At 34.7% G+C, this 25,815-nt stretch overlaps 4 protein-coding genes and 1 long non-coding RNA gene across 12 annotated transcripts in view; 1 reads left to right on the forward strand and 4 right to left on the reverse strand.

The window, feature by feature from the left end:
* The window catches only part of LOC126916688 (titin-like), a 60,811-nt gene extending 57,636 nt beyond the window's left edge, over nucleotides 1–3,175 (forward strand). For all 6 annotated transcript variants that reach the window (XM_050722717.1, XM_050722721.1, XM_050722722.1 and 3 more), the window contains one exon: nucleotides 448–3,175. In XM_050722717.1, coding sequence (XP_050578674.1) covers nucleotides 448–550 — 103 coding nt within the window. In that variant the 3' untranslated portion in view covers nucleotides 551–3,175. The remainder of the gene's footprint in view (nucleotides 1–447) is intronic.
* A 2,218-nt stretch (nucleotides 3,176–5,393) lies between these two features.
* On the reverse strand, nucleotides 5,394–8,008 carry LOC126916694 (venom carboxylesterase-6-like). The gene is made up of 8 exons (XM_050722741.1): nucleotides 7,788–8,008; nucleotides 7,393–7,693; nucleotides 6,972–7,169; nucleotides 6,702–6,877; nucleotides 6,460–6,616; nucleotides 6,048–6,386; nucleotides 5,775–5,898; nucleotides 5,394–5,689 (listed from the first exon to the last, which is right to left on the reverse strand). The coding sequence occupies exons 1-8, from the start codon at nucleotides 7,980–7,982 to the stop codon at nucleotides 5,512–5,514; spliced, it is 1,668 nt and encodes a 555-aa protein (XP_050578698.1). The 5' UTR covers nucleotides 7,983–8,008; the 3' UTR covers nucleotides 5,394–5,511.
* A 2,702-nt stretch (nucleotides 8,009–10,710) lies between these two features.
* On the reverse strand, nucleotides 10,711–13,374 carry LOC126916695 (venom carboxylesterase-6-like). 3 transcript variants are annotated; one of them, XM_050722743.1, is made up of 9 exons: nucleotides 13,038–13,353; nucleotides 12,886–12,953; nucleotides 12,656–12,801; nucleotides 12,383–12,580; nucleotides 12,133–12,311; nucleotides 11,840–12,005; nucleotides 11,438–11,776; nucleotides 11,231–11,354; nucleotides 10,711–11,142 (listed from the first exon to the last, which is right to left on the reverse strand). In XM_050722743.1, exons 1-9 carry the CDS (start codon nucleotides 13,236–13,238, stop codon nucleotides 10,971–10,973), a joined length of 1,593 nt encoding a protein of 530 aa, XP_050578700.1. In that variant the 5' UTR covers nucleotides 13,239–13,353; the 3' UTR covers nucleotides 10,711–10,970. The 3 variants fall into 3 exon arrangements, with proteins under 3 accessions (XP_050578700.1, XP_050578699.1, XP_050578701.1); XM_050722742.1 differs by having other exon boundaries at nucleotides 12,656–12,953; nucleotides 13,038–13,354; XM_050722744.1 differs by lacking the exon at nucleotides 10,711–11,142 and having other exon boundaries at nucleotides 11,231–11,365; nucleotides 12,656–12,953; nucleotides 13,038–13,374.
* An 837-nt stretch (nucleotides 13,375–14,211) lies between these two features.
* Nucleotides 14,212–19,491, reverse strand: LOC126916696 (venom carboxylesterase-6-like). Its single transcript, XM_050722746.1, has 8 exons — nucleotides 17,039–19,491; nucleotides 16,579–16,876; nucleotides 16,315–16,512; nucleotides 15,862–16,040; nucleotides 15,481–15,646; nucleotides 15,078–15,398; nucleotides 14,666–14,789; nucleotides 14,212–14,577 (listed from the first exon to the last, which is right to left on the reverse strand). Exons 1-8 carry the CDS (start codon nucleotides 17,237–17,239, stop codon nucleotides 14,418–14,420), a joined length of 1,647 nt encoding a protein of 548 aa, XP_050578703.1. The 5' UTR covers nucleotides 17,240–19,491; the 3' UTR covers nucleotides 14,212–14,417.
* A 708-nt stretch (nucleotides 19,492–20,199) lies between these two features.
* On the reverse strand, nucleotides 20,200–24,604 carry LOC126916702 (uncharacterized). The gene is made up of 2 exons (XR_007710711.1): nucleotides 21,689–24,604; nucleotides 20,200–21,628 (listed from the first exon to the last, which is right to left on the reverse strand). It is a non-coding gene; the product is annotated as an uncharacterized LOC126916702 (long non-coding RNA).
* Between the last annotated feature and the right edge of the window lie 1,211 nt (nucleotides 24,605–25,815).

Consider the following 25,815-nt stretch of genomic DNA (forward strand, 5'->3'; position numbering starts at 1 on the left):
AGTTATACTCAATATGAATTATATATATCCCAAAAATTTTATATTTTAATCAAATTCTATGTCATATTCTAAATCGTATATTTGCGGCTCCATTCTTTAGAAATCAAGTGACATACTGACATGATATTAAATTATACTTTCTATTTAAAAATAATTGCATTCGAAAACTCTACATTCTAACTATAGCAATATATGGCATCAAATGGCCCAACTACCACTCACTATCAAAAGTAAAATAGCCACAAGCGAAACACTCATTGCCTTATAAAAAATTGTCCTCAAACCAGTAGTTTATCTCGAGCATATTCACAATCCCCGATTTTCAATATAATCGTATCACGAAGAGTAACCTAATGAAAGTCTAATTGTTTTATAACCCATGGATAATGGGAATTTTGCAATACCTGCGACAATAATATTAATGAAACGAACGATTTTGAATTTCAGTTGCGGTGGTGATGGCAACATGAAATGTGATCCACGAGTGTGTAGTCCGGAGCCGATGTTGAGGCAAATGATCGCAGCAGCTACGGCCAGGAGGAGGAGATGAGCCGACCAACACGATCCCGGGGATCCGTCGAACAAACATACGCACAAGGAAGTCTAGAGCAGGATCAGTGTTGTATAAAAGTGAATTAAAAATATTCTAAACTATCTAAATATCGCGGAAACACAGACTGTAATGTGCTTCGGCGATCACGAACTGAGTGGCCAAAACCGTAAACGTTTATATTATAATATTATATTATGTTATATAAAGAGAAAAAAAAGAGAGGAAGAATGAGATAGAGATAGGAATAGAGAACGAGAGAGAGAGTGAGAGAGAGCGCGAGAGAGGGAGAGATCGATGAGCACGTGTAATGGAAGGGACTAAAGGAACAAAAAAGAAAGAAACGAAGAATTTAGCTATGTAAAACAAGGCTCGTTTTTAGTGCCAAACGTGAAACAGAAACAAGCAAACCAGTGGAACGAAAAGGGATATTAGTGGAGAAATATTTCGTGATAGTTCCATGTCTTACGCCATTATCTTTTTTCTTTTTTTTTTTACACGTAAAAACGATGGTTATAAAGGAAGAGAAAAAGCGATTAATGAAAAAAAAGTTGCTGAACGTACGAGACTTATGACTGTGCCTTCGTCAGTGCCGACAACAGCGGCACTAAACTTTCGTTCCGTGACAGCCAAACACGGCGCTAATTTTAGCCACGATCATCGTCGTTGAAGCTTAATATTCTCAAGGAATCGTCGTTAGGAATTAAATGTGGTGATGGGATACAAACGATAAATGCGTTTCAGTCGAACGCGACCAAAAAAAGAAATAAATAGATAAAAAAGCGAAGAAAATATACGAACCTTGGTACATACGAAACGATTTCCTATACAGTGACATTGTAACAGCAATATCAGAGATTGTACGAGGGATAACCACGAGATCCTTTTCTTAGCATAAAGCCTTGTTGATTTCCCGCGTACGATCGAATGCGTGAGAATTTGATTCACGCGACAAGAAATGTAAGCGCCACGTAGCAGATTGCTCTTGTAATACCACTGTAGAAACTTGAACAACGATGATCCAAGGCAATCTGCCGTACGATCGCGATAGATCCAAATCGTTTCATGGCTGACACGCGTCGTGCGCTAACGATCAGTCCACATCTACTCACGTCTGCTGACGTTCACGCGTGTTCGAATGCGATCGATAAGATACTAGAAATATCAACGCCGCAGATCCATGACAAACTTCCCAGTCAATAATTTCTTCCAACTATTTTTTACGCAACAACATTCCTCTATAGAATTTTTATAATATCCTTCGTCTTCCTATAAATCACGAACGCGATAATACACCGAATGTATAGAGTTGGTGGAAAAGACGTATTAAAAATATAAGAATTACTAAGCATTAAAATTTAAACGCACCATGTCAACTGAAAATTATTTCTTGCGATATATTTGAAAAAGTTTCTACAATATGCATATAATTTAGAATGTAGATTCCAGACATACATAACTTGTTATTCTTTTGATACATAAATTTGAAATATCATTTTATAATGTTTAGAGTTTGAGATTCAAGGCGACGTCAGTCGTCGTTTAATATGTCGATTCCACCAATTGCACATACGAGTAAATTCCTTTCTTTATCGCGATAGATCCGTGTAATAAGCTAAGATCGTATTCAAGCACGCGCGCCTGTATGTGTGCGTGCGTCTGTGTGCATGGTACATTTATATGTTTTAAAGATAAAATGAAAAGAAAGAAAAAGCCACAAAGACAAGACGAAAGGTACGCGTATCTCAAAGCTCAAACAGCGGCTCGCGCGGAGGACCGAACGCGAATTTGCTTCTCCGGCGAGCTGGCGTCATTATACATATATATATAAATATATATATAAATATAAATATATACATTTATACGATTCTTTATACACACTGTACCCCCTAAAATAATAACACTTAACGATGTTCTATACGTTTGTATGAAAGCATATTAATTATATCTATACGATGATCGTTCTTCGTTCTCTAGTCTCAAAGTGTCGCGGGGATTGTGGTTCTACGATATAACGTGTCCACCACTTCACTCCTGCGATTTATCCGTAAACAGTCAATTAGAATTTGATACCCATTTTACTAAGCCATACCGCGTGGAAAACACCCGAGGAACAAGCGGAAAGTGTTCGTTCACGTATACAAGGAGTCGAATGTGGAACACATTGTCAGAAACGCTTTGAGACTCCGGAACTTGGGGCCGTTTAGGTGTAATAAAACGAACGCTATTATTATCGCAGAAAGTACCGCGCAAGATAGCTGTCCCTGTAATTTATAATACAAACGATAGACCACACGTATTAAAGTTCTGTCTTCCTGAAAAAATTCTGTCTTCAAGCGAATCCCGTCGAATGCTTTTCTGTATATGCGTTCGTTAATTTAGCTCGTAATTTTCGCGGACAAACAATCGAACGTGAAACATTCGCGAGTAAACGCGGTCTGAAAAACACGAGTATGAATAGGGAAAAAATTTCTGCCGGAAAGAATTAGGAGAACGTAGTGTAACCATAGTGCTTCCAATGGCAACTCGATCGTGATATAAATGGCCATATTATTACTGTCACTGTCTCGAAGATTATCTTTACATACGTAAACACATCCGATAATAAAGTTAAAATACATAGAATTCACGAAAACCTTCTTTATATCTAAACTGTCTATACGTTGATTTAGTCCAAAGACCAATATTTAAGGAGCATTTAAAATAAAGTAGAATCTTTGTACATGAACCAATGCATGACTAATGAGATTAAACATTCAAAATGAACGATTTGGTTGGTGATCTAGAATCTAGGTTAGTCGATTGAGACGTTCAATGCATATCTGAATTGACCTACCTTTACAGTATATACATAAGGGGATTGTACGTTTTTTAAGATATTTTCCTAACAATTCATATCAAGCAAATACTTGAATTTTACGATATAGAAATAGATTTTCTAAAATAATTATTTGTGTATGATAATGACATGAAAAAAGAAATCATGTTAAAAGTCTCAAAATTTGGAAAAAAGCTTTTGGGATAGTCTCGTGAAGAACGCATGCGTAAAGTTTTATGATGCCGAAATAGGACTCAAATGAAAATGATTCATTAGCATATGGCATTACAGGTAGTGGAAATCGAATCAACAATGAACGTATTAATGATATATTTTTTATAATTAAAACACGGTCGGGTGGCCACCTTGCGCTATCTATTCGAGGAATGAAAGTTTTTATTGCTATTCATAAATGCAGTCTATTAGAAAAGTACGATAACACAATATCTTTCTATAAAAACGTTGAAGCTAACAGAGCTCGACAATCTTCAAATATAATTTCCCCTGCGATTAAACGTGAACACGTTTCTCGCGTACGAACCAATCATAATTTCAGTACTTACGCGCAATCGAATCGGCTCTTTTTTAAACTAACGATTTTAGTAATTAGTCGAGCCTAGTATTTATCTTAATATCCACTCATAGCGATAGTATATTATACGGGCTAAGATGCAACAAGGTCGTAATTTGAATCGTCGAATAGTTTTATCGACTAATGTTTTGGGACTGTAGGTAGAACCACATAGAACCCTATACTAAATTCAAAATTACACAATAAAAACAAATGGCGAACTATGACTAATCTATTTCATTTATTAAGTAGAAAATTAAATGACTTTTTAATAATTAGAAATTAGATCATTATTAATCATCATCTAATATTATTAAATAAAAAGCTAAAAATATAAATTAGTACTTTAATATATTGAAAAACAGAAAGAGGGATTTTAATATATGTAAATATAAATTTTTATCCCATGTATTACATACATATACATACATGGCCATGACAGTGGGTCCTTATGTGGTCGTATTTCTATCAATTCCTTCGTCTCAGCACCATGATTACTGACTAATGAGTACTGTCGACTACTAACAAGTTTTACAATCTCGTTATATCGTGGCTCGTACTATACCGAAGGTAAAACGAGTATCGAGTTGTTACGACGGTACGTTTATATGATATAGATGTGTAACTGTAACGTAAGATATATTAATTATGGTGAACACATAGGATGCATGTAATTAACATCTGCGTGCTCAGCGTTGGTAAAAATCTTCCCCGTCGTGTCACAATTGATCAATCCGTCGCGGCTGACGAACGTGTTCTTTGACAACGCAAATGAACCACGCACCTTTATACATATTATATATATAAATATAGATATATATAAATATAAATACATGATATTTATACACAGAATGACCAATTTTTATCTGGTGCCAATAGTCTTCTAGCGCGAACGTTTACCGCGTCGCGATAGTTCTTCAATTATAGAAATCGATTTTCAATGGAAGCCGAATTGTAGATTAGAATTGATCATGCTGTAAATAGCGAGACGAATATTAACTATGCACAGTACGCGAATATACTCAAAATGCTCGTGATAAATTTCTCGGGTAGTTCTTCTTTCTGTCTTCTCTTCTTTCATTTCGTTCGTTCATTTAGTTTTCCTCCTCCACCCTTTATTTGTTTCATTTTTGTAATCAATTACGAAGAACCACGATGACAGTTATCCCCATTATTATCAGCATAATTATCAGTTATTCGCCATGTGTAATAATATGTGATACATAAAGAAACGAGCGAGCCGAGGGTATCTCGGTGGTTCTGACTGTATGGAAGTAGGTTAGATTTGACAGTACGTGCTAGTATAAAGTGTCCTTTTATATAGAATAAACGATTTTGTATGTCTAATTTCGATCTACTCTCTGATTCTCACTACCTTCCCTTACAAGGGGATATTAATGGCTCGAGTTAAGGAATATTTGAATAAAACATTATTCAAAAATAATACAACATAATTGGTTGCATGCAGTAATTATTAAAAAATTTGCTGATTTATTTCACATACATGGTTAATAGTTTTGCTAAAAATAAATAGCCAGGAAATAGCAGCTAAGTTCATTTACTTCTTCTTTGTTACTCCTGCCCACTTATTTTGTTTTCATTAAAATCGATCGTATTCCAGAAGTTTATGTTCGCGAAGTCGCTACTAGTTTCCATCTTTATGTTTTGCGGATTAGCTATATGAAGATATTGAAATTCTTTTTCATTGGGATCTAATGTTTGCCATTGAACATCGCCGGTACGTGGTTTACTGTATTTTGAAATTTTTATTAAGAATATATTTAAACAGCAAATCGAGATAATTAAAGAAAAAGTAAAAATTTAAAGTAAAATACCCCTCTATAGCAAATGACGTGTAAAAATCGAGCAATATTTGTTGCATTTCCAAATCATTCGGCCTCGAAACGTTTGAAATTCTAGTATCAAGCACAAGAAATGCATCATCTCCATGGCTTACCCCTAATCCATCCGGTGAATTTAAGAGAAAAATATTAACTTAATAAATTCTAGTAAGGTTTAAGTTCAGAAATATATAGTATAATAATATGAAATAATAATAATATTAAAATTTATTAATACCATAATCACGAGATTATAAAGTAACTTACCAAAGTTCTTGGTAGAACCACCACTCACAATTTCACTACAACTATGCATAGATCTGTAACTGTAGTAATAAGTCCACACCGGACTTTTGTTAATTTTCGCTTTCAAAATGGCAGCTTTCTGAAAGTCAACGCTGAACATCCGATCACCTATCATATGTGTCACCGACAATGATGTGTTACTGTCAATAGGATTAGATCCCAAATAATACTTCCTAATTTTTTCCGCAACCTCTTTATGTTGATTAAGAGGAAGAGTATCGTTATAGTCAAGCAAATATGGCGCAATATTATCCCAGTCATCGTTCAACTGCTTCAACAGTTGATCATTACCAACGAATGCTACTCGAAAAGAACTATGTATTTTACGTGGCAGTACACATAGAATTAATACTACTATTGCATAAAATCAGACCGGCAGAGATGTATAATCCTTCCTCACTAACTACTCCAGAAATCCAGGGAACATCGTATGCTTCGCCACTAACGATAATATCGATTGGCGAACGAGTGATAAAAGGATCGGGTCCATATTTGTCAACAACTGGTCCAAAAGGTGCATAAATATCAGGCTGTGATTAAAGATTCGAAACTTATATGAAAATAAATATAATTGTAATTGTACAATATCAAGATGAAAAAATAGTAACAATTCACCACTTCGCCAGTAGCTTGCGATAATATTCGCGCAGGGCGAGTTTGGAGACAATCGATCATTTCTTTTGTATTACGTGTTGGACATCCTAAAGTAGCTGCGAATCTTCTAGCCTTTTCAGGAGCATATTTTGTCTGTGCCCAAGGATCGAGTGCCACGCCACTTATCGATATTCCTCCTATATAAAATATAAGATATAAAATATATAATATAAAATATAGAATTTCTCTCATATTAACTCAACAATAATATAAAGAAAAATAACCACGTACTTTGGAAAAGACCAGCACTTAAGCGTGACAAATAATGATAATGGACGCTGCTTGCACCTGCACTCAAACCAAAAATAGTTATTTGGTTCGGATCGCCACCGAAACTTCTAATATGATTATGCACCCAACGCAAAGCGACGTTCTGATCTTTCAATCCCATATTTCCAGGTACTACACTGTCGCCGGTACTAAGGAAACCTTAAACAAACATATTTTCTGGATCTTGTTATAAGTATAACATGTAAATACTTTTAGCTTTTCGTGATCAAAAAGTTCTACCAATTTGAGTAAACCAACAAAATCAATGAAAAATCAAGCGGCTTTTAAATTTATTACATTAGTTAAATCTTTTAAATTAGTAGTCAGCTGGTACTATTAATACTAAATTTTTGGAATAAAACCTTTCCATTATTGTCCTTACCGAAGGATGCTAGACGATAATTAAACGTGACCAGGATAACATCACGGTCCATTACAAGCGTTTCGTTAACTTTGTTTCCGCTACCAAACTGATAAGCTCCTCCGTGAATCCAAAACATCACTGGTAACAAGGATTCATTGCCATTCCTGAATGGTACATAAATATTCATATATAAGCAATCCTCACATCCCGTAACTTTGTCTCCATTTTGAGGGGTAGATAATACAACATGTTGGGTGCAAACAGGACCTTTCTCCACAGCGGGTAACTCATTTATCCATTCTTGCACGGGCTGCGGTGGCTGTAATTTCACAATATTCTATTTAAGTATCACGTTTCGTTAATCAAAAGAATTTTAGTTTCTTGACATAATTTTCCACGATTGTTCTACGTACTTTGAACCTAAGGTTCCCAACAGGCGGTTGCGCATAGGGAATACCTTCGTACGCCTCGTATTTCCTACCATGTCGAGAAATCTTATAATATCCACGTATGTCCCCAAGAGACGTCTTGACTCTGGGTGCCTGCTCATTCTGCCACGAAAAGTTCACAAATCCCAGCAGGAGCAAAGCGATAACTGATAGTTCCATTGTGTTCCTTTTGAAATTACGTACATATCTGGTCGGTAGCAAGCGTTTTATAACCTCCACACAACTGCTGATAAGCATATGAAAATGCACTTTTTAAATTAACGATATACTTTTATCGATTTATCAATATGTAAAGCATGTACATGAATACATATATAAATAGTATAGTATAGTAGTATATCTCTAATATATAGTATATTTTTTATCAAAATATAGTATCAAAATATATTATACATAAATTGAACAATGATTGAGCAATTACCGATAAATGATTGAAACATTGTTCTGCCGTGATGCACAAGCCAAGAAATAAATACCGCGGATACATAATCTTTCCTAAAGCGAGCATTTTCTCCTACTATCAGCATTTTTCCGGCTGGCAATGCATTCATTGGAGTCAAGTCGCAATTTTGATGTGAAACTTTCACCGGAATTCGGCTAAGTACCGCACAATGCTATTAGTGCAAGGTAAATATTTAGCGCTCGCATTCTGATGATGATATAAATACATCGGAAATATAAGAATTTTCGCTCTCTGTATTTGAAGTTGAGTAAACGAACATTCTATTCTAGTAGAAAATTGGAAAAAAGGCATAGCGAAATTATTGAGAAAAATTAAAAAATTTCTTAATATACACTTCATATATATATATGAAATTAAAACACGAATAGCGTAACATTTTTAAATCTTAAATACTTGCACTAAAAAAACGAAATATGAAGAAAATGATCCAACTACTCACTGCTAGAAAATATATATTAATTTAAATAAATTGCGTTGATTGGTTTTATTATCATTTACATTATTCAATGCGTGCATTCTGTAGATAGCATATTTTCAAGATAACTTCCTAATTTTTAATGAGTTATTCATATAATAGTTCCATTACAACTGCGCAATTAAATTCTAACTAAGAAATTAACATCATACTATTAAAGATTATACACATGAAGAGATCCCACTATTACTTAAACTTTTATGACAAATGTACGTTAGTCTTTCTCACTTTTCTGAAAACTGACTTCGTACGAAATATCTAAAAATTTGTTTTGTATGCGAAAAGATATGGTTGAAGAGCAGATCTTCACAATTTAATCGTCGTTAGAATAAACTAATTGCAATCTATTATTTTGTGCGAGGGATCTTAAATCAGATACGTAATTTAGATTGACAATATCGTAGCAGAAAATCGAACATTAATCGTAAGATCTGACTCATTCCTACATGAAACATGCATCAAATGTAATTTCAGACATAACTAATGTTATTCTATAATTAGTATTTTTCACAATTTGGAAACGTATTACTTTTTGTTATCTTTCTTTGTATTCGTTTTTTTCGATGTTAATACTAGTATGAATAAGCATTGAAAGCCAAAAAATTATCGTACATGATTCATATTATCGTTCAAAGTCAATAGTACATTCAAGGTAGCTTTAAGCATATGTTTTATATTAATATATTTAAAAATAGGTTATTTAAATAATTTATATGTAGCATATTCAACAGTAAATACGAAAACTTTTTGCATTTCATATAGAATAATATTCAATAATATGTTATTAATTTAATCGTCACAGTTTTGCACGTTGGATTTACTAGATAACTTTCTAATTACTATTCATCTATTTTGCAACACCACTTTACTTTTATCTGTGACATGAAAAATTTCCATAATAAATTGCGAAAAGTACTTGTCATATTTACAATTAATAAATATTAATTAATATAGCATTCATAAAAAAAAAACATGATAAAATATAGAAAAATAGATACTCCCGAAATGACAAATCACAATAAAGTATGTTAATTATTTACGTAACACTAATAAATACTAACATACACTCATATTTAAAAATGCACAACACTAATGATAAGATATCAGGTGCAATTGTGTTGATAACTGCTGTGCTGATGTATGACTATTACTGACTATTTCTGAATAATCTGACTATCAGTTAATTAAAAAAATCACGATGAGAGAATATCACAGCAGAAAAATGATATAGATATATACAAATTATAACACTACAAAGTTAATTAAAAATTGAATTCTTTCTAATTAAACTTTACATACAAAGAAATACAATAAATTCCAACAAAATATTTTAAGAACTTACAATAATTTACAATAAACAAATTTTAAGAACAGTTATATAATCCTATAATTCACAACACTGCATCAAACGCGATCATCATTTCATCGCAATACTAATTCAAACCGAAGTCGGCACCTTTTTACAACGTTAATTCAAGTCAAAGTCAGCATTTTTTCGCCATTCTAACTTAGACCGATATTAACCAATCACAACATTAATAACAAACCGCAATTTGCCCAATATAGTGGTGGGCTAACAGGTACATTAACTAAAACACAAACTACTATACTAAAAATATTTAAAAAATACTACAAATACAAATACTAAAAGCGAGCATAGTAACAAAGTAGTAAGAAAATAGCAATACTACGCAAATGAAATATACGTAAATAAAACCTGCTTAGATGCTAATACTTCACTACGACGAAACAATGACATTTCGTGTCAAAACTTAGGATCGCTGTCTTTTAATTGCCTGCAATAACAAGCATCGCTATTTTCTGATTGATTGGAGCGGCATAATTTTGCCAATACTTGCATATAAATCTGTGCGTCGAATACATTGACTCCATCAACGAATTATGAAAGTTTTGAACTAAATATTGGGTTGTGACTTCAGTAAGTTCAGTTAAATTCAATATTTATCTTTATTTGGCCAAACTTATTTATGTTATAGCTCAATAATTATAAATAATTTTCAATATTTTGAATTTCTTTTTCTGAGTGAAATATGATGATATTTATATACATTAATAGATAATGAGAGCTTAAAACTTGAATTTTAATATACAGACATTTAGTAGATTGTAAATAATTTCGTTAAATATTAATGATATAATTAGAAGAAAACAGTTTCAGATTAATCCATCCACTCCCTCTTGATTACGTTCATGAATCTATTTTGTTTTCGTTAAAATGAATCGAATCCCAGAAGTTTTTACGCGCAAAATCCGTACTACTTTCCATCTTTATGTTTCTTGGGCTAGCTATATGTAGGTAACGAAAATTAGTATTATTAGGGTTTAATGGTGGCCATGCAACATGATCGACGCGTGGCATTCTGAAATGTTGAAAAATTCATCGTTAGAATGTAGATTTTTTAAAGAAAAAGTATGCATTAATTTGAGAAATATTTCAGATTTATTTACCCTTGTGCAGCAAAAGATGTATAGAAGTTGACTAATAGTTGCTGCATATTTAAATCTTCTGGTTTAGTAACATTTGAGATAAAAGACTCAAGTACAAGAAATATGTCATCGCCATGGCTTACTCCTACAAAATGACTACTCAATTAATTTAAACCATTTCAAATATTACATTTCTTTGCCAATTTAACTATAAAATACAAAACTTACCGAAATTTGCTGTCGAACCTTCACTCAAGATTTCACTAACACTGTGTGTTGCTCTGTAGCTGTAATAGTAGGTCCACACTGGGCTTTTGTTAATATTTGCTTGCAACCTGACAGCTTTCTCAAAATCAACGTCGAACAATCGATCACCCATCATTCTTATTATTTCCCAAATTGTGTTTTTGTTAATTGCTCTTGACCCCAGATAATAACTTTTAATTCTTTCTTCTACTTGTTTTTGCTGATCAATAGGTACAGTGTCATAGAAATCAAGTAAATATGGCGCAATATCATCCCAATAATCATTTAATTGCTTCAGCAGATTGTCCTTAGTAATAAATTCTGTACAAATGCAATACAATGAATCAAAATAGTGTTAATATTTTTATGAAAATGAAATGAGACCTGCAGTAGTGTATAATCCTTCTGCGCTAACTACTCCAGATATCCAGGGAACATCGTATACTTCGCCACTAACGATAATATCGATTGGCGAACGAGTGATAAAAGGATTGAGTCCATATTTGTCAACAACTGGCCCGAAAGGCGTGAAGGGATTATACAGCCAATACTGTGATTAAAGATTCGAGCTTTATACAAAAAATAAAAAAGCAAGATAGGAAGAAAGAATACAAAAAAATGGATATAATTGCAAGTAATTGTACGACATCAAGAACAAAGAATGGTAAAGAATTCACCATAAAGTCGCCAACAGCCTGCGATATAATTCGCGCAGGACGGCTTTGTAAACAATTGATCATTTTCTTCACTTTGTTTGATGAACATCCTACAAGAGCTGCCAATCTTCTAGCCTTCTCCAGGGCATGTTTCGTTTGTGGCCAAGGACTGAGTGCCACTCCACTTATCGATATTCCATCTATGTAAATTATAAAATAAAATGTCCCTCATATTAATTCGACGATAATACAAAGAAAGGTAATTACATACTTTGGAAAAGACCAGCACTTAAGCGTGATAAATAATGATAATGAACGCTGGCACCACCCGCACTCATGCCAAAGATAGTTATCTTCTGAGGATCGCCACCAAAATTACTGATATGATCATGCACCCAACGCAAAGCCTGGCTCTGATCTTTTAGTCCCATATTTCCAGGTACTACACTGTCTCCTGTACTAAGGAAACCTTAAACAAATACAATAATTAGTTTTAATTTTTTTCTAATTACTTGCTAATTGCTTTAATTACTAGCCACCGTACCGAATGGTCCTAAACGATAATTAACCGCGACAAACACAATATCACGGTCCATTAAGAGTGTTTCGTCTGCTTCGTTTCCGCTACCAAACTGGAAGGCGCCTCCGTGAATCCAAAACATTACCGGTAACAAAGTACGGCTGCCATTCCTAATAGACGCGTAAATGTTAATATACAAACAATCCTCGCAACCCTTAACTTTGTCATCGTGTGATTCAAAAGCCATAACGTACTGTGTGCAAACTGAACTTTTCTTTATAGCGGGTAGTTCGCCTTCCCACGGTTTTACAGGTTGAGGTGGCTAAAAGTTCGTAGTACATTATTATTATTTTATTGCGTCATAGTGAATAAGATTTTATTTTCTTACAGACATTGTTCAACATACCTGGAACCTAAACTTTTTAACTGGAGGTTGCGCATAGGGGACGCCTTCGTAAGCTTCATATTTTCTGCCATGGCGAGATTCCTTATAGCAACCTCGAATTTTCCCCAGAGACGTATTGACTATTGGAGTCTGGTCATCTTGATATGAAAAATTCACAAACGCTAAGAAAAGTGAAACGGTCGGTAGTTTCATCGTGTCCATTTTAAAACTGTTTTAAAACGCTCGGTGCGACGGTCAACCTTTTATTAGCTTTGCCATAACTTTCGATAAGCATGTGTGAATGTTTTTTCAAATCAGTACTGTATTTTCTGTATCGGTTATTAAAAAGAAGTAGGCATTAAAAAAATATATCTTTGCTGTAGATAATATTTTACAATAAAATCTTGTTAGATTTCAACGTACTGCGTATAGATTCACTGAAAAATCATTGAACAGACATTTATAAATAACTTATGTACCATTTATTTTCTCAAACCTTTACAACGTAAACATATCTAAAGGTCTCTCTTATATGAGAAAAAATATATGGTTGCAGAACTGAAACATTATTAGTATAAATTAATTATAATAAATCCATTACGAGTTCGACTGAAATTTAAATCAAAAGACAAACCTACTTACATTGCAGATTGGTAATACTATAGGAGAAAATCGAACAAATAATTAAAGTGGATAAAGCGATAGATGTAAGAGCTGAATAATTCGTGCATTCAACATAAAAATAAAGCTTCAATTTCAATTGAACCTATATCTTTCTCAACCTATCTCCATAACTGATATTACGTGACAGGCGTGTTTTTCTTTTTACATCTTCAAATGCAAAAGTTTAAAAAATACGAACTCTAAATGTTAGAATTTAAATGCGAATAAACATTGAAAGACAACATATTATCAGGAAAGATTAGTATAATTGCACATTACTGTAATCGGAAATATCCAGAAATCCAAGATAACGTACATGGAATATCGAAGAAGTATCTATAAAATATCCATTAGTTTCAAAACATCTTGTTTTATTTCATATTGATACGGACCAATGTCAAATGTAGTTTTTTCTCCTTGTAATTATCTTTGACTTTTTAAATTATAAATAAGAAGATTTAACAAATTAAACGGTAATATACATATGAATATTGGAAGAACTAATCTATGTTATTATGAAAATATGCATATTTTTCTGAATGATTCAATGTAAATATCTATAGGACTACTTCGTTATTTAGAGTTATAAATATATTTGTATCACCATGTTTGTTTATAAAATCAAATTTATTAATAATGTATTAATGTAAAATATGTTCTTTATGACTAAAAGATAAGACATTATACATATGTATATTTACTTTACTTCTTCCTTTACTAAAATTATTCAGGCAACCATTAATTTTCCTGAGCATTTATTGTATCCCAAAAGCTCTTTTGCGCAAAATTTCCATTAGATTCCATTTTCACATTTTTTGCATCAGCTATGTGTAAGTAATGAAGATTATCCTCGCCAGATTTTAATGAGTGCCATTTAGCATCACCGACACGTGGTTTTCTAATATAATTACAAAGTCTTTGTCAACGTGATATTCAAACAATAAAAATTAATCATACATAAATTGTATTTCCAAACTCATACATACCCTTCAATAGCAAAAGAAGTGTAAAAATCAAGTAAAAGTTGCTGCATTGCTAGGTCTTCTGAATTTGTTATATTCGAAGCGTCTTTATTAATCACAAGATGAATATCATCTCCATGGCCTACCCCTGTTATTCATGTATTCTACATATATATATTACTCCACACATTTTTTCTCCGCTGTTATAATAGAACTTTACTTATTTGAACTCATTAAAGATGTAGATCTCATATAATAAGAGTTCATTTCGGAGATATTTATTCACAAACTTCTTCTTTATTAATTTATTAATTTTTGTTCACTATAAGTCTACTGCTAGTTTTCATAGAATAATATACTCTATTTATTAATATAAAAAGGTGTTCCAATAAATGAAGTTCTATTGTAATTATAGTAAATAGCGCAACAAAATTACCGAGTTTATTCGTGAAGCTAAGGTCTTCTTTAATTTTGTATGTATAGTAATAACTCCACACTGGATTTTTGTTAACTTTCGCATGTAACTTAACAGCTGTCGCCATGCCAACACCATATGATCGGTCGCTGAGCATTTGTATCAGTGGCGTCACTGTATTACGGTCAATTTTTTTTGATCCCAAATAATACTTTCTGATTTTTTCCGCCAGTTGTTTATGCTCGCAAAGCGGAACAGTATCGTTATAATTAAGCAGGTATGGCGCGATATCGTCCCAATTATCATTTAGTTCTTTCAATAATTCATCGTCTTCAACAAAATCTGTGCAAGTAAAACTCTTATTTGGATAATATTTTAATAATATTAATAATTTCAATAATATTACTGTTACACGAAATCAGACCTGCAGCTTGAAATATTCCATCTTCGCCAACGACTCCAGTAATCCAGGGAACATCTTGAACCTCACCTGAAGTGATAATTTCAATTGGAGAACGACTAATGAAAGGACTCGATCCTTGCTTCTCCACAACTGGTCCGAAAGGACTAGCAGGATTGTTCAACCAAACCTATGTAACGGATTTTGTGATAATAATATCACATCTATGATACGTATAATCTATTTCGATTGCAAAACGCAAATTAAAAACTACAGAGAAAGAACATCACAATAATTTCTATAATACATGTACTTAGTATAATATAAATACATAGTATCAACAAAAAGTTCAGTCGTAAACACGTTAAACAGATAAAATTTCAATCTTGAAACTATACAATTTACCAGAAGCTTGTCGACGTTTTGTGATATGAGTCGTGATGGACGCTTTTTTAAACAAGCAATCATTTTACTGCTACTATCTGTTGGGCATCCCACTGCCGCTGCCAATTTTTTAGCTTTCTCTGGAGCTCGTTTTGTTTGTGCCCTAGGATTAAGTGCTGTACCACTTATAGATATACCTCCTAGAAATTGCAAGAAAAGATAAGTATCATACAGTGATATGAAAATTAAAGACTAGTACAATTATAAAGCATCTTTGGTCTGAATGAATAGCGCGCTGTTATTTATTGAGCTATCGCGCCAAAAATTTAAAAATTCAGCTGTTCAAATTAAAGTTACTCTATCAAATCAAACAACCTCCTTATGAAAATTTTTGCCAATAATTCAAAAAATAATAGTCTGTATACGTTTAAGTTGAACATATTGTATACATACATATATACTTAATAAACTTACTTTGGAATAGACCAGCACTCAAAGGTGACAGACAGTGATAATGAACGCTCATGCCTCCCGAACTGAAACCGATTAAAGTTACATCTTTCGGATTACCTCCAAAGTTCTCAATATTGTCGGATACCCAGCGCAGTGCCATGCTTTGATCCTTTAATCCCATATTTCCAGATACTACATTATCTCCCGTACTAAGGAAACCTTAGGACGGAATACTGAATGTAATTTGAACCGCAAAAAATATCTTTCATAATTTACTATTCTTACCGAAAGGTCCTACACGAAAATTAAACGTAACCAATACAATACTCTTATCCATTAAATGACTCTCATTTAGATCATTTCCAGTACCAAATTGGTAGGCTCCTCCATGAATCCAAAACATTACTGGCAATAAAGTCTTACTATTATTTCTAACTGATACATAAATGTTCATGTACAAGCAATCTTCACAGCCTGAAACTGTATCTCCGTCTGCACCAGGCTTAGTACGATGCTGTATACAAATGGAACCCTTTTTCTTTGCAGGTAATTCGTGTTCCCATTTCTGCACTGGTTTGGGTGGCTGTAAATTCACGAAGTACTTAAAATATTGACAAATATTCTATTATGATATACATATATTTTATTATGCTATATACGTATATACTATATTATATAAAGTGATAGTTGAAAGTGTAGTATGTATTTTGATATTAATTTATATGAACGTTATCGTTGTACGTACTTCGAACCGAAGTTCTCCAACAGGAATTTCTGCATAGGGGATACCTTCGTAAGCCTCGTAGGTTTTCCCAGATCGAGACTTTTTATAATAACCACTGACGCTTCCTAAAACTGTTTTGGCTTTTGGAATTTGTTCGTGTTGTAACGAGAGATTCGTAAATTCGAGGAGGAGAAATATCACTGATAACTTTATTGTGCTCATTTTTATGTTATACACAAGTAATACGAATATCCGTCTTTTATAGCATTTCTCACGATTTTTCAGCTGAATGTGAATATACGCGCAAATGTGTAATATAAATATTCTTAATCTCGTGTTCGTTAATCAACTGTTAAAACAGCTGCAAAAACGTTATGTCGGACGTAAATATCTGTCTTTTTTTTTTTTTTTTTTTTTTTTTAAGATAGGAAACTTCACGTTTTGAAGAGTGAAGCATATGTATGCTAAGGAAAATTTTAGTTCTAACTAATTATAAAATAGATATACACATTCTGTATATTGTTAAAATTTTTCGCGATTCACTTGAATCGTTCACTTTTCTCTTCCGGTTCTTTTTTGTCTTTTTTCAGGATGATATTCTTTCACTGGTGAAAAACTATCACTATAAAATTTGGGGTTTGCCAAACAACAACAAAGCGAGTGTAGAAGAATTTGAAATTGTGTAATGGGTGCTATTTTATAACTCTTACTCTATTTCTGTTTTATCGCTATGACCTAATGGAAAATCGTAGAAGCATTTTTCTTCGAGTATTTTTAATTGTAAAGGGGTATAATAAATAAATATGTATAGAATATGTTTGGAGTTAATGAATTTTATCGTAGTTTTTTCGCGATTCATTTGAATTGTTACAATCCCTAACTACAGATTGATTGATTCTAAGAAGAACTTGAAATTTTATTTTATTACTATAATCATTCATTACTGTAACGAAAAATTTTAGAAGATCTAGTATTTTTAAAAGAATTTGTCAAGTAGATACATTTGAAAAACATGTTGGTGCCTCTATATCTGAATTCAATTCAACAGAAAAATGAAGCAACCTAGACTAATTTTTTTCTAATTTTATAACGAATCATTTAGCAAGAAAATTTGCTTATTTTATTTTGAAATCATATTTTAAAATCACGCTTTAAAATTCTGTGTAAACATGCTTCTCTTTAAAAGTTCTCTTTAAAAATCTAATCATCAGAATCGTTCTTAAAAGTTGCTCAGATCACTGATAAATCTTCCTTAGGTTTAAGATTTTAATCCTCAATTGATATCTACACCTACGATGGTTTGGATGAAGTTATTTAATTCTAGAATACTCCAGTCTTATTTATACTTTACTCAATACCAAAAGTACTTATTATTAATTACACTTCCCAATTATATCTGAATTATATTTCACTAATGTAATATACCATAGATGCATTGATATGACACCTAGTCAGAGTCGGAGCCAATTAGCTCATATTAGTTGCCATATAATTAATAATTATACCAATTATACAGCTAATTGTTTTGCTGTATAGTGATACAATTAGTAATTATATATCAAATAATAATGATTTCCAGGTCTCACCACGAGGAGGTGCTGCGAATGGAGACCCACCCTATCCGCAACCCATCCACCCTCCTTTTGCAAAACAAAATCTTAATAATCCATCATCAAATAAATGCTCGTTTTGGTGTGTGTTTGCATAATGTTCAAAACAAACAGCAAAAGGAGCTTTAAGAAGAAAAACCGACGCAAGAACTAGAAACCTGACTAGGATTCATGAAAACATGAAATCTAAAAATTAAATTAAATCTTAAGAGTTAAACGAAAAGAACAGGAGAATAAGATGAAATATGCGCCATATATAATTAACTAATACACAATATGTACATTCTACAATGCCATGCTTTTACACTATCATACCATACTTCTTACTACCTATACTTCTACCTATTTACTACCTGCATCTTAACCCATTTACTTAGATTACAACCTCAACCTCAGTCTACCTAACCATAAATTACATTTACATAAAAATCTAAATATTTGCTTACTCTCTATGTAAGTAATAATTTAAATGTAATAAAGGAAAAGGGAAGGGATATTGTAATAGAGTATGATGAGAGATGACCACAAAAGATCCTGAAACAAACTCAATCTGCGAAAGGTTAGTAAAATTCTATAAAATATATATAATTATTCCCTGATTGATATAAGGATATAATTAGTTATTATTATTATATTATTAGTTATATAATAATAATTTCATAATATTAGTTTCTTTCTTTCCTTTGTTCGCTTCCTTTATTTCTCTCATTCTTTTGAGCCTTAAGCATACCACATATTTAAGATGCTATGGAATATTCAAATATGTTTTAGTATATTTAAAAAATAAATTTGAAACAAACTCATTTACTGATGGATTTGTATATAAAAGAAACAGGTATTTCTAAAACGAGAACATTTTATACATGAAAAATATACTACTACTAATGGTCAATTATAGATCAAATTACTATTGTATATACAATTATACATAATTACTATCTAATTTTAGCAAAATTAGAGAATCATTTATATCTTTTTAATCGAAACTAGTGTTGCGTTGAAGACAAGAATTTTAAGTAATTGAATTTAAACTGAATTAAAACTTGAAAATTTCATTTGAAATAATTAAGATGAGAGAAAACCCGATTATTATAAAATCACTTGCTTTGTCTCTTAATTTTTAGCAGAATCTGTTATTTCCTACAAGATAGTAATTCGCAACATAGTGAACCAAAAGATATGCGCATAAATTATTTTTTGATTAGAAACGTGACGATGATCGTGAATGAACTTTTGCTTCATGCAAATGAAATTCAAATATTTGTAAAATTCTACATTACTGTTAAAAGATTGAAAATATCGCGGTCGAAAAAATTCTAAAAGTTATGGTTTTAAGAACGAACAATCACCAGCATTAATTCTAATAGTAATGAATTAAATTTAAAAAAATATTTCAAGCCTTCATAGCAACATTAAGATATTTCATTATAATATTTTGTTAGGCACGAAATCGCTCGCGTATATATATCGTGTATGAAATTGTATATATATATTAATATATGTCGGGTTCACGTTATGATTAGGGTTGGAGTTAGGGGCGTCAAATGAATCTTCACGGAAACTAGCCATTGGTGCGGTACAACACAGGTGAAGTTTATTACAATAATGAAGATGTTACAGTCTTAACAATTAACCCCGGCGGTTAGGCGCTCGCGACACTAATGACAATGACCTCAGGTTCGATAACGAATCCGCGGTCAACGGGATGATAGATGTACGTTCTCACAAAGTCTAAGTCTGACTCTCTGTTAACAAAACGTGAAATATTCACTGATCGTAAAGACGTTACTCTTTTCGTTGATGAAATCGCACAAGAGAATGACTTTCCGTCCCGATGATGCCACAGGAGAAAAAATATATGGTGTGTCTAAGGACACGAGATCCTCGGATTCGTCGAGGAAAGCCTTCGTTTGGAAGATGAGGGAAATTGGCGTTGCTGCTAATTGGTCAATTTCGAGGCGCCGTTCGTGAGAAAATAGATTTCCCCTAACTTCCCGTAATTGGAACAAAGACTGTTTGTCTATTTGAAGGACTTTAGTTAACTAAATCTTAAGATTTATAACGGGCCCTCGAGCTAGTTTAGGTAACATTTTGATCTGTGTTTGTTTCCATGGTTTGGGAAAGTATTGGATTCTTAGTATTGCATTGAATATTATTGTCATTAGTTTTATCGCTTTTGGCGGAAGGTTTTTCAAGATTTTGCCATTGATTAGGTCGATTCCTGGTGCTTTATTGTTTTTTGTTTTATCGATTATGTTTTTAATTTCTTGTGCTGTTGTTTTAGGTATGGCGTATTCCTTGTCAGTTGAGGTACTAGTGCATCCTCATCCGTATGACATTTGAGGTTGCTGTTGCTGATATTGTGTGGTATAAATGTGTTGCAAAGGTGGTTGGAGAATTCTTCAGCTTGTTCTTCGTTGCTTCTTGCCCATGTGTTATCTGCTTTTCTAGATGCTAGGACTGGTTTTATTGGTTTCTTTATTTTTTTTTCGTCGGTTTCCATAGGGAGTAGTTGGAGTTCTCGTGTGCAGAGAGTGTCTCTATGAAGTTTGTGAATTCGTTATTGTTGTGCTCTTTTATTTTGTTTTGTATTTCCTTTGCAAGTTTGTTTAGGTGTTTTTTGTTTTCTCGTGTTCTATGTTTTTGCCATTTTGCTTTTGCTTTTCTTTTTTCTCTAATTTTTTCGAATATTTCTTACGGAATTGTTTTTGTTTGTCTGCTGGTTGGTTCAGGTGTAGTGGTTGTCTTTGCTGCTTCTCGGATAGTTCCTGTCAATGTTGCTACTGCCTGTTCGATGTGTTCGGGAGTTTTCAATCGGATGTTGCAGTTTATTTTGCTCTCAAATATTATTTCTTATTTCTTTCAAAGTTTGCCATTTGGTGGTTTGGATTGCTATAAAGTATTGGTTTGTTTTTGTATTCAATTATTATGGGTGTATGATCGGAGCTAAGCTCGAGGTTGGGTGTTATTTTTAGTTTGTTTGTGTTTAGTCCCCTTGTAACTGCAAAATCAAGTAGGTCAGGTTTTTTGTTCAGGTCTGTCGGCCAGTATGTCGGTCTACCTGTGGATAATATATTGAGGTTATTGCTTCTAATGTATTTTTCCAGGCTTCTACCCCGAGGTGTAGTAATTCTTGATCCCCATAGCGTGTGCTTTGAGTTGTAGTCTCCCGATGTACTTGTCCCCTAAGTGTTGGAAGTACTCTTCCCACATTTGTGATGTTATTTTGTGTCGCGGAGGTACATATACTGCTGACAACTGGAAGTAGTTGCTGCTAGTTTGAACTGTAACGGTGGTTGCTTGTATATATTCCTTATTAACTTGGCTGTGTAAATGGTGTTTGATATCGTTTCTTATTATCACTGCAGTTCCTCCGTGCGCTTTTCCTGAGGGGTGTTTGGTATCATATATGGTGTAGTATGGTATTTTCATGTAGCTTTTTGGATTGAAGTGTGTTTCTGAAACAAGTAATATGTCAATATTGTTGTACAGGAATGTTTTAGTTTCAAGGGTCCGTTGTTGTAGGTCGTTTGAGTTCCAGGCTACTATTTACAACGTGTCCGTCTTTATTTTTTGCTTAGCATGTTTGTAAGCAGTTGTAGCATGACTGTGATTTGTTGCGTTTGCTGCCTGACGCGTCTAGATCATCCAAAATTCTTTTCGCGGCTTTTGGTGACCCAAACTGGACTGGTGCGTAGTTCTTAGCTTGGTATCGTTTTCCAAAGATTAATCAACTGATTAATTTTTAGAAAACGATGCCAATTACCAGGTCTCACCACGAGGAGGTGACTACGCAAGAGACCCGCCCATGGGTTATTTAACATTACACATCGATCTCGACATTCAACCAATTGGTAGAAGGTCGGGTTCCGACTCTACTTGACCATGGGCCTGCGTAAAGAAATAGTTGTTTCGTAGCCTTACTTCGAAACATATATCTCCAACGCAGCGCTTACATAAATATTTACAAACATGAAACAAAGCTTACATAACGCAATATCTATCTCCTACACAACGCAACATATATCTCACACACAACGATTACATCGATCAGTACAACCATCGTACAATAATTCGCAACCCTATCGGCAACATTCCGTATCAAAGATACATTTGTCTAACTTGGAACGAAGGAAAAAAGATGAAGTTACTGACACTATCGAAAAGAAGCCCGAACAATCCGACGGTGAAATAAAAACCGCGGTGCGTCCGGAAGAAACGAAATCGCGATCTCTCGAAAGAACTAACAAACCTACGTGACGTACCCCCGTACACGAGATAACCCGAAGGTTCAGCGGATAGCCCAAGAATTAACCGTAAGTAGATTCCCGTTTCGCCGTTCGAAACTTACACGAGTCGTGGTCGATGGCGCCGACCGATGATGTCAGTGATCCGCTGGAGATCCAAGCACATAGGCCGGCAAATTAACACACTCCAACTGACAAGTGGAACCCGGGGAGGGGCCGCTGAACAGAATTACAAAGGCATGGCCTCAACTGAACAGTGGGGCCCATTCCCACGGGGCCGAACAGGATTACGGAGGACGTGAAATTGCAGGTCCCTGACCAAGTACCGAAGTACCAATCGGACAAGGCAGCAGATCCGCGAATGAATCCCCAACAGATTCGCAAACATCACCGCGCGACGACATCTCTCGTGACGCGATGCAAACGTCGAGTAGTCATCGAGTAATCACCAAGACTGAGGTGTTCGTTGGACCGTCTTACGAATCCAAAGAGTTATCTAATGCACGTTGACCCGCACGCACCCGGAATAGGCGCAGGCGAGTACGTCACGCCACAGTTTGAAAGAACTGAGCGATCGCGAACCGATAAATCGTGGGTACAATTATTCAAGTATGGTAAACAAGGAAATCAAGGGAAACGAGATCTCTATTTTTCGTACCAACTTAGATAAGTGTCATTGTACAGAATGAGCTCACAATGCACGTAACATAGGATCTATCTTACGATTAATTAAACCTAAAACGCACGCAATAAACGGAGTCCCGCGATGTCCAACGGTGTCCCACGTTGTCCCCCGGTGTTCAACGGTGTCCAACGGTTTCCAACGGTGTCCCACGTTGTCCCACGTTGTCCCACGTTGTCCCACGTTGTCCCACGTTATCCCACGGTGTCCCACGATGTCCCACGATGCCCACGTTGCAGTCCAGTCTAGATCAACCAAAATTCTTTTCGCGGCTTTTGGAGATCCACACTGGACCAGTGGTGTTCCACGTTGTACAACGGTGTCCCACGGTGTCCCACGGTGTCCCACGGTGTCCCACGGTGTCCCACGGTGTCCCACGGTGTCCCACGGTGTCCCACGGTGTCCCACGGTGTCCCACGGTGTCCCACGGTGTCCCACGGTGTCCCACGGTGTCCCACGGTGTCCCACGGTGTCCCACGGTGTCCCACGGTGTCCCACGGTGTCCCACGGTGTCCCACGGTGTCCCACGGTGTCCCACGGTGTCCCACGGTGTCCCACGGTGTCCCACGGTGTCCCACGGTGTCCCACGGTGTCCCACGGTGTCCCACGGTGTCCCACGGTGTCCCACGGTGTCCCACGGTGTCCCACGGTGTCCCACGGTGTCCCACGGTGTCCCACGGTGTCCCACGGTGTCCCACGTTGCAGTCCAGTCTAGATCATCCAAAATTCTTTTCGCGGCTTTTGGAGACCCAAACTGGACCAGTGGTGTCCCACGGTGTCCCACGGTGTCCCACGGAGTCCCACGTTGCAGTCCAGTCTAGATCATCCAAAATTCTTTTCGCGGCTTTTGGAGACCCAAACTGGACCAGTGGTGTCCCACGGTGTCCCACGGTGTCCCACGGTGTCCCACGGAGTCCCACGGTGTCCCACGGAGTCCCACGGTGTCCCACGGAGTCCCACGGTGTCCCACGATGTCCCACGTTGCAGTCCAATCTAGATCATCCAAAATTCTTTCCGCGGCTTTTGGAGACCCAAACTGGTCCAACGGTTCCCCCGTTGCAGTCCAGTCTAGATCATCCAAAATTCTTTTCGCGGATTTTGGAGATCCACACTGGACGAGTGGTGTCCCACGGTGTTCCATGGTGTCGTACGGTGTCCCAGGGTGTCCCACGTTGTAGTCCAGTTTAGATTATCCAAAATTCTCTTCGTAGCTTTTCGTAATTCAAACTGTACTGTATTAGTGTGGTTCTTAGCTTAGTATTGAATTATTGTACAATGTTTGTACTGATTGATATAGTCTTCTTCCAAAAATTAATCAACTGATTAAGCTGAAAACGATTACATCTATCAGCACAAACATTGTACAATAATTCGCATCCGTACTAGTAACATTCGATATCAAAGATACATTTGTTTAACTTGGAACGAGAAATGGGAAATGAAGCTATTGTCACTGCATATACAGTTTAGAGTCTTGCAAAAGAGACGTACGACTCGTTGTACTAAACTTATAAAGATACCGAAAAGTTATATACTCCAACGTGAAGCAATATGCTTCTTTTAAAAATGGCAAAACAGAAAGAGGCCTGAACAATCAGACAATGAAAGAAAAATCATTTGTGTATCTAGAATACATATTTAATATGCTATGAAATGTTCATATATGTAACTGAAATGTTTTTTCTGTAAATTGATAAATCTGAAACAGACTCATTTACTGGACTTGGTATATGAAAAAAACAGGCATCTTTAAAACGAGAACATTTTATTCGTGAAAAATATACTACTACTAATGGTCAATTATAGATCAAATTACTATTGATTAAATTTTAGCAAAATTTGAGAATCATTTTTATCTTTTTAATCGAAACTAGGGTTACGTTGAAGACACGAATTTTAAGTAATTGAATTTAAACTGAATTAAAACTTTAAAATTTCATTTGAAATAACTAAGATGAGAGAAAACCCGATTATTATAAAATCACTTGCTTCGTCTTTTAACTTTTAACAGTATCTGTTATTTCCTACAACAACATAGTGACTTATAACACAGTGAACCGAAAGATATGCACATAAATCATTTTGTTCAGAATTTTTGTTGCAAACGAACGACGATCGAATGAACTTTTGTTTCATGCAAATGAAATTCGAATATTTATAAAATTCTACATTACTGTTAAAAAATTAAAAATATCGCAGTCAAAAAAATTCTAAAAGTTATGATTCTAAGAACAAATAATCACCAGCATTAATTCCAAT

This window comes from Bombus affinis, chromosome 5, assembly GCF_024516045.1.
Source record: "Bombus affinis isolate iyBomAffi1 chromosome 5, iyBomAffi1.2, whole genome shotgun sequence".
NCBI classification, from domain to species: domain Eukaryota; kingdom Metazoa; phylum Arthropoda; class Insecta; order Hymenoptera; family Apidae; genus Bombus; species Bombus affinis.

What these genes read in the sequence shown, in the direction of transcription:
- LOC126916695 (XM_050722742.1), bottom strand. Translation starts at nt 13,238, where the DNA reads ATGGACACGATGAAACTACCGACCGTTTCACTTTTCTTAGCGTTTGTG. An exon ending in TTATCGTTTAGGACCATTCG is followed by an intron (nt 12,581 to 12,655) that starts GTACGGTGGCTA and finishes TATTTGTTTAAG; the next exon opens with GTTTCCTTAGTACAGGAGAC. An exon ending in AGGTTCGACAGCAAATTTCG is followed by an intron (nt 11,355 to 11,437) that starts GTAAGTTTTGTA and finishes GTCATTTTGTAG; the next exon opens with GAGTAAGCCATGGCGATGAC.
- LOC126916696 (XM_050722746.1), bottom strand. Translation starts at nt 17,239, where the DNA reads ATGAGCACAATAAAGTTATCAGTGATATTTCTCCTCCTCGAATTTACG. An exon ending in TAGCTTCACGAATAAACTCG is followed by an intron (nt 14,790 to 15,077) that starts GTAATTTTGTTG and finishes CATGAATAACAG; the next exon opens with GGGTAGGCCATGGAGATGAT. An exon ending in ACTTCTTTTGCTATTGAAGG is followed by an intron (nt 14,578 to 14,665) that starts GTATGTATGAGT and finishes TAATTATATTAG; the next exon opens with AAAACCACGTGTCGGTGATG.
- LOC126916694 (XM_050722741.1), bottom strand. Translation starts at nt 7,982, where the DNA reads ATGGAACTATCAGTTATCGCTTTGCTCCTGCTGGGATTTGTGAACTTT. An exon ending in TTATCGTCTAGCATCCTTCG is followed by an intron (nt 7,170 to 7,392) that starts GTAAGGACAATA and finishes TGTTTGTTTAAG; the next exon opens with GTTTCCTTAGTACCGGCGAC. An exon ending in TGGTTCTACCAAGAACTTTG is followed by an intron (nt 5,899 to 6,047) that starts GTAAGTTACTTT and finishes CGGATGGATTAG; the next exon opens with GGGTAAGCCATGGAGATGAT.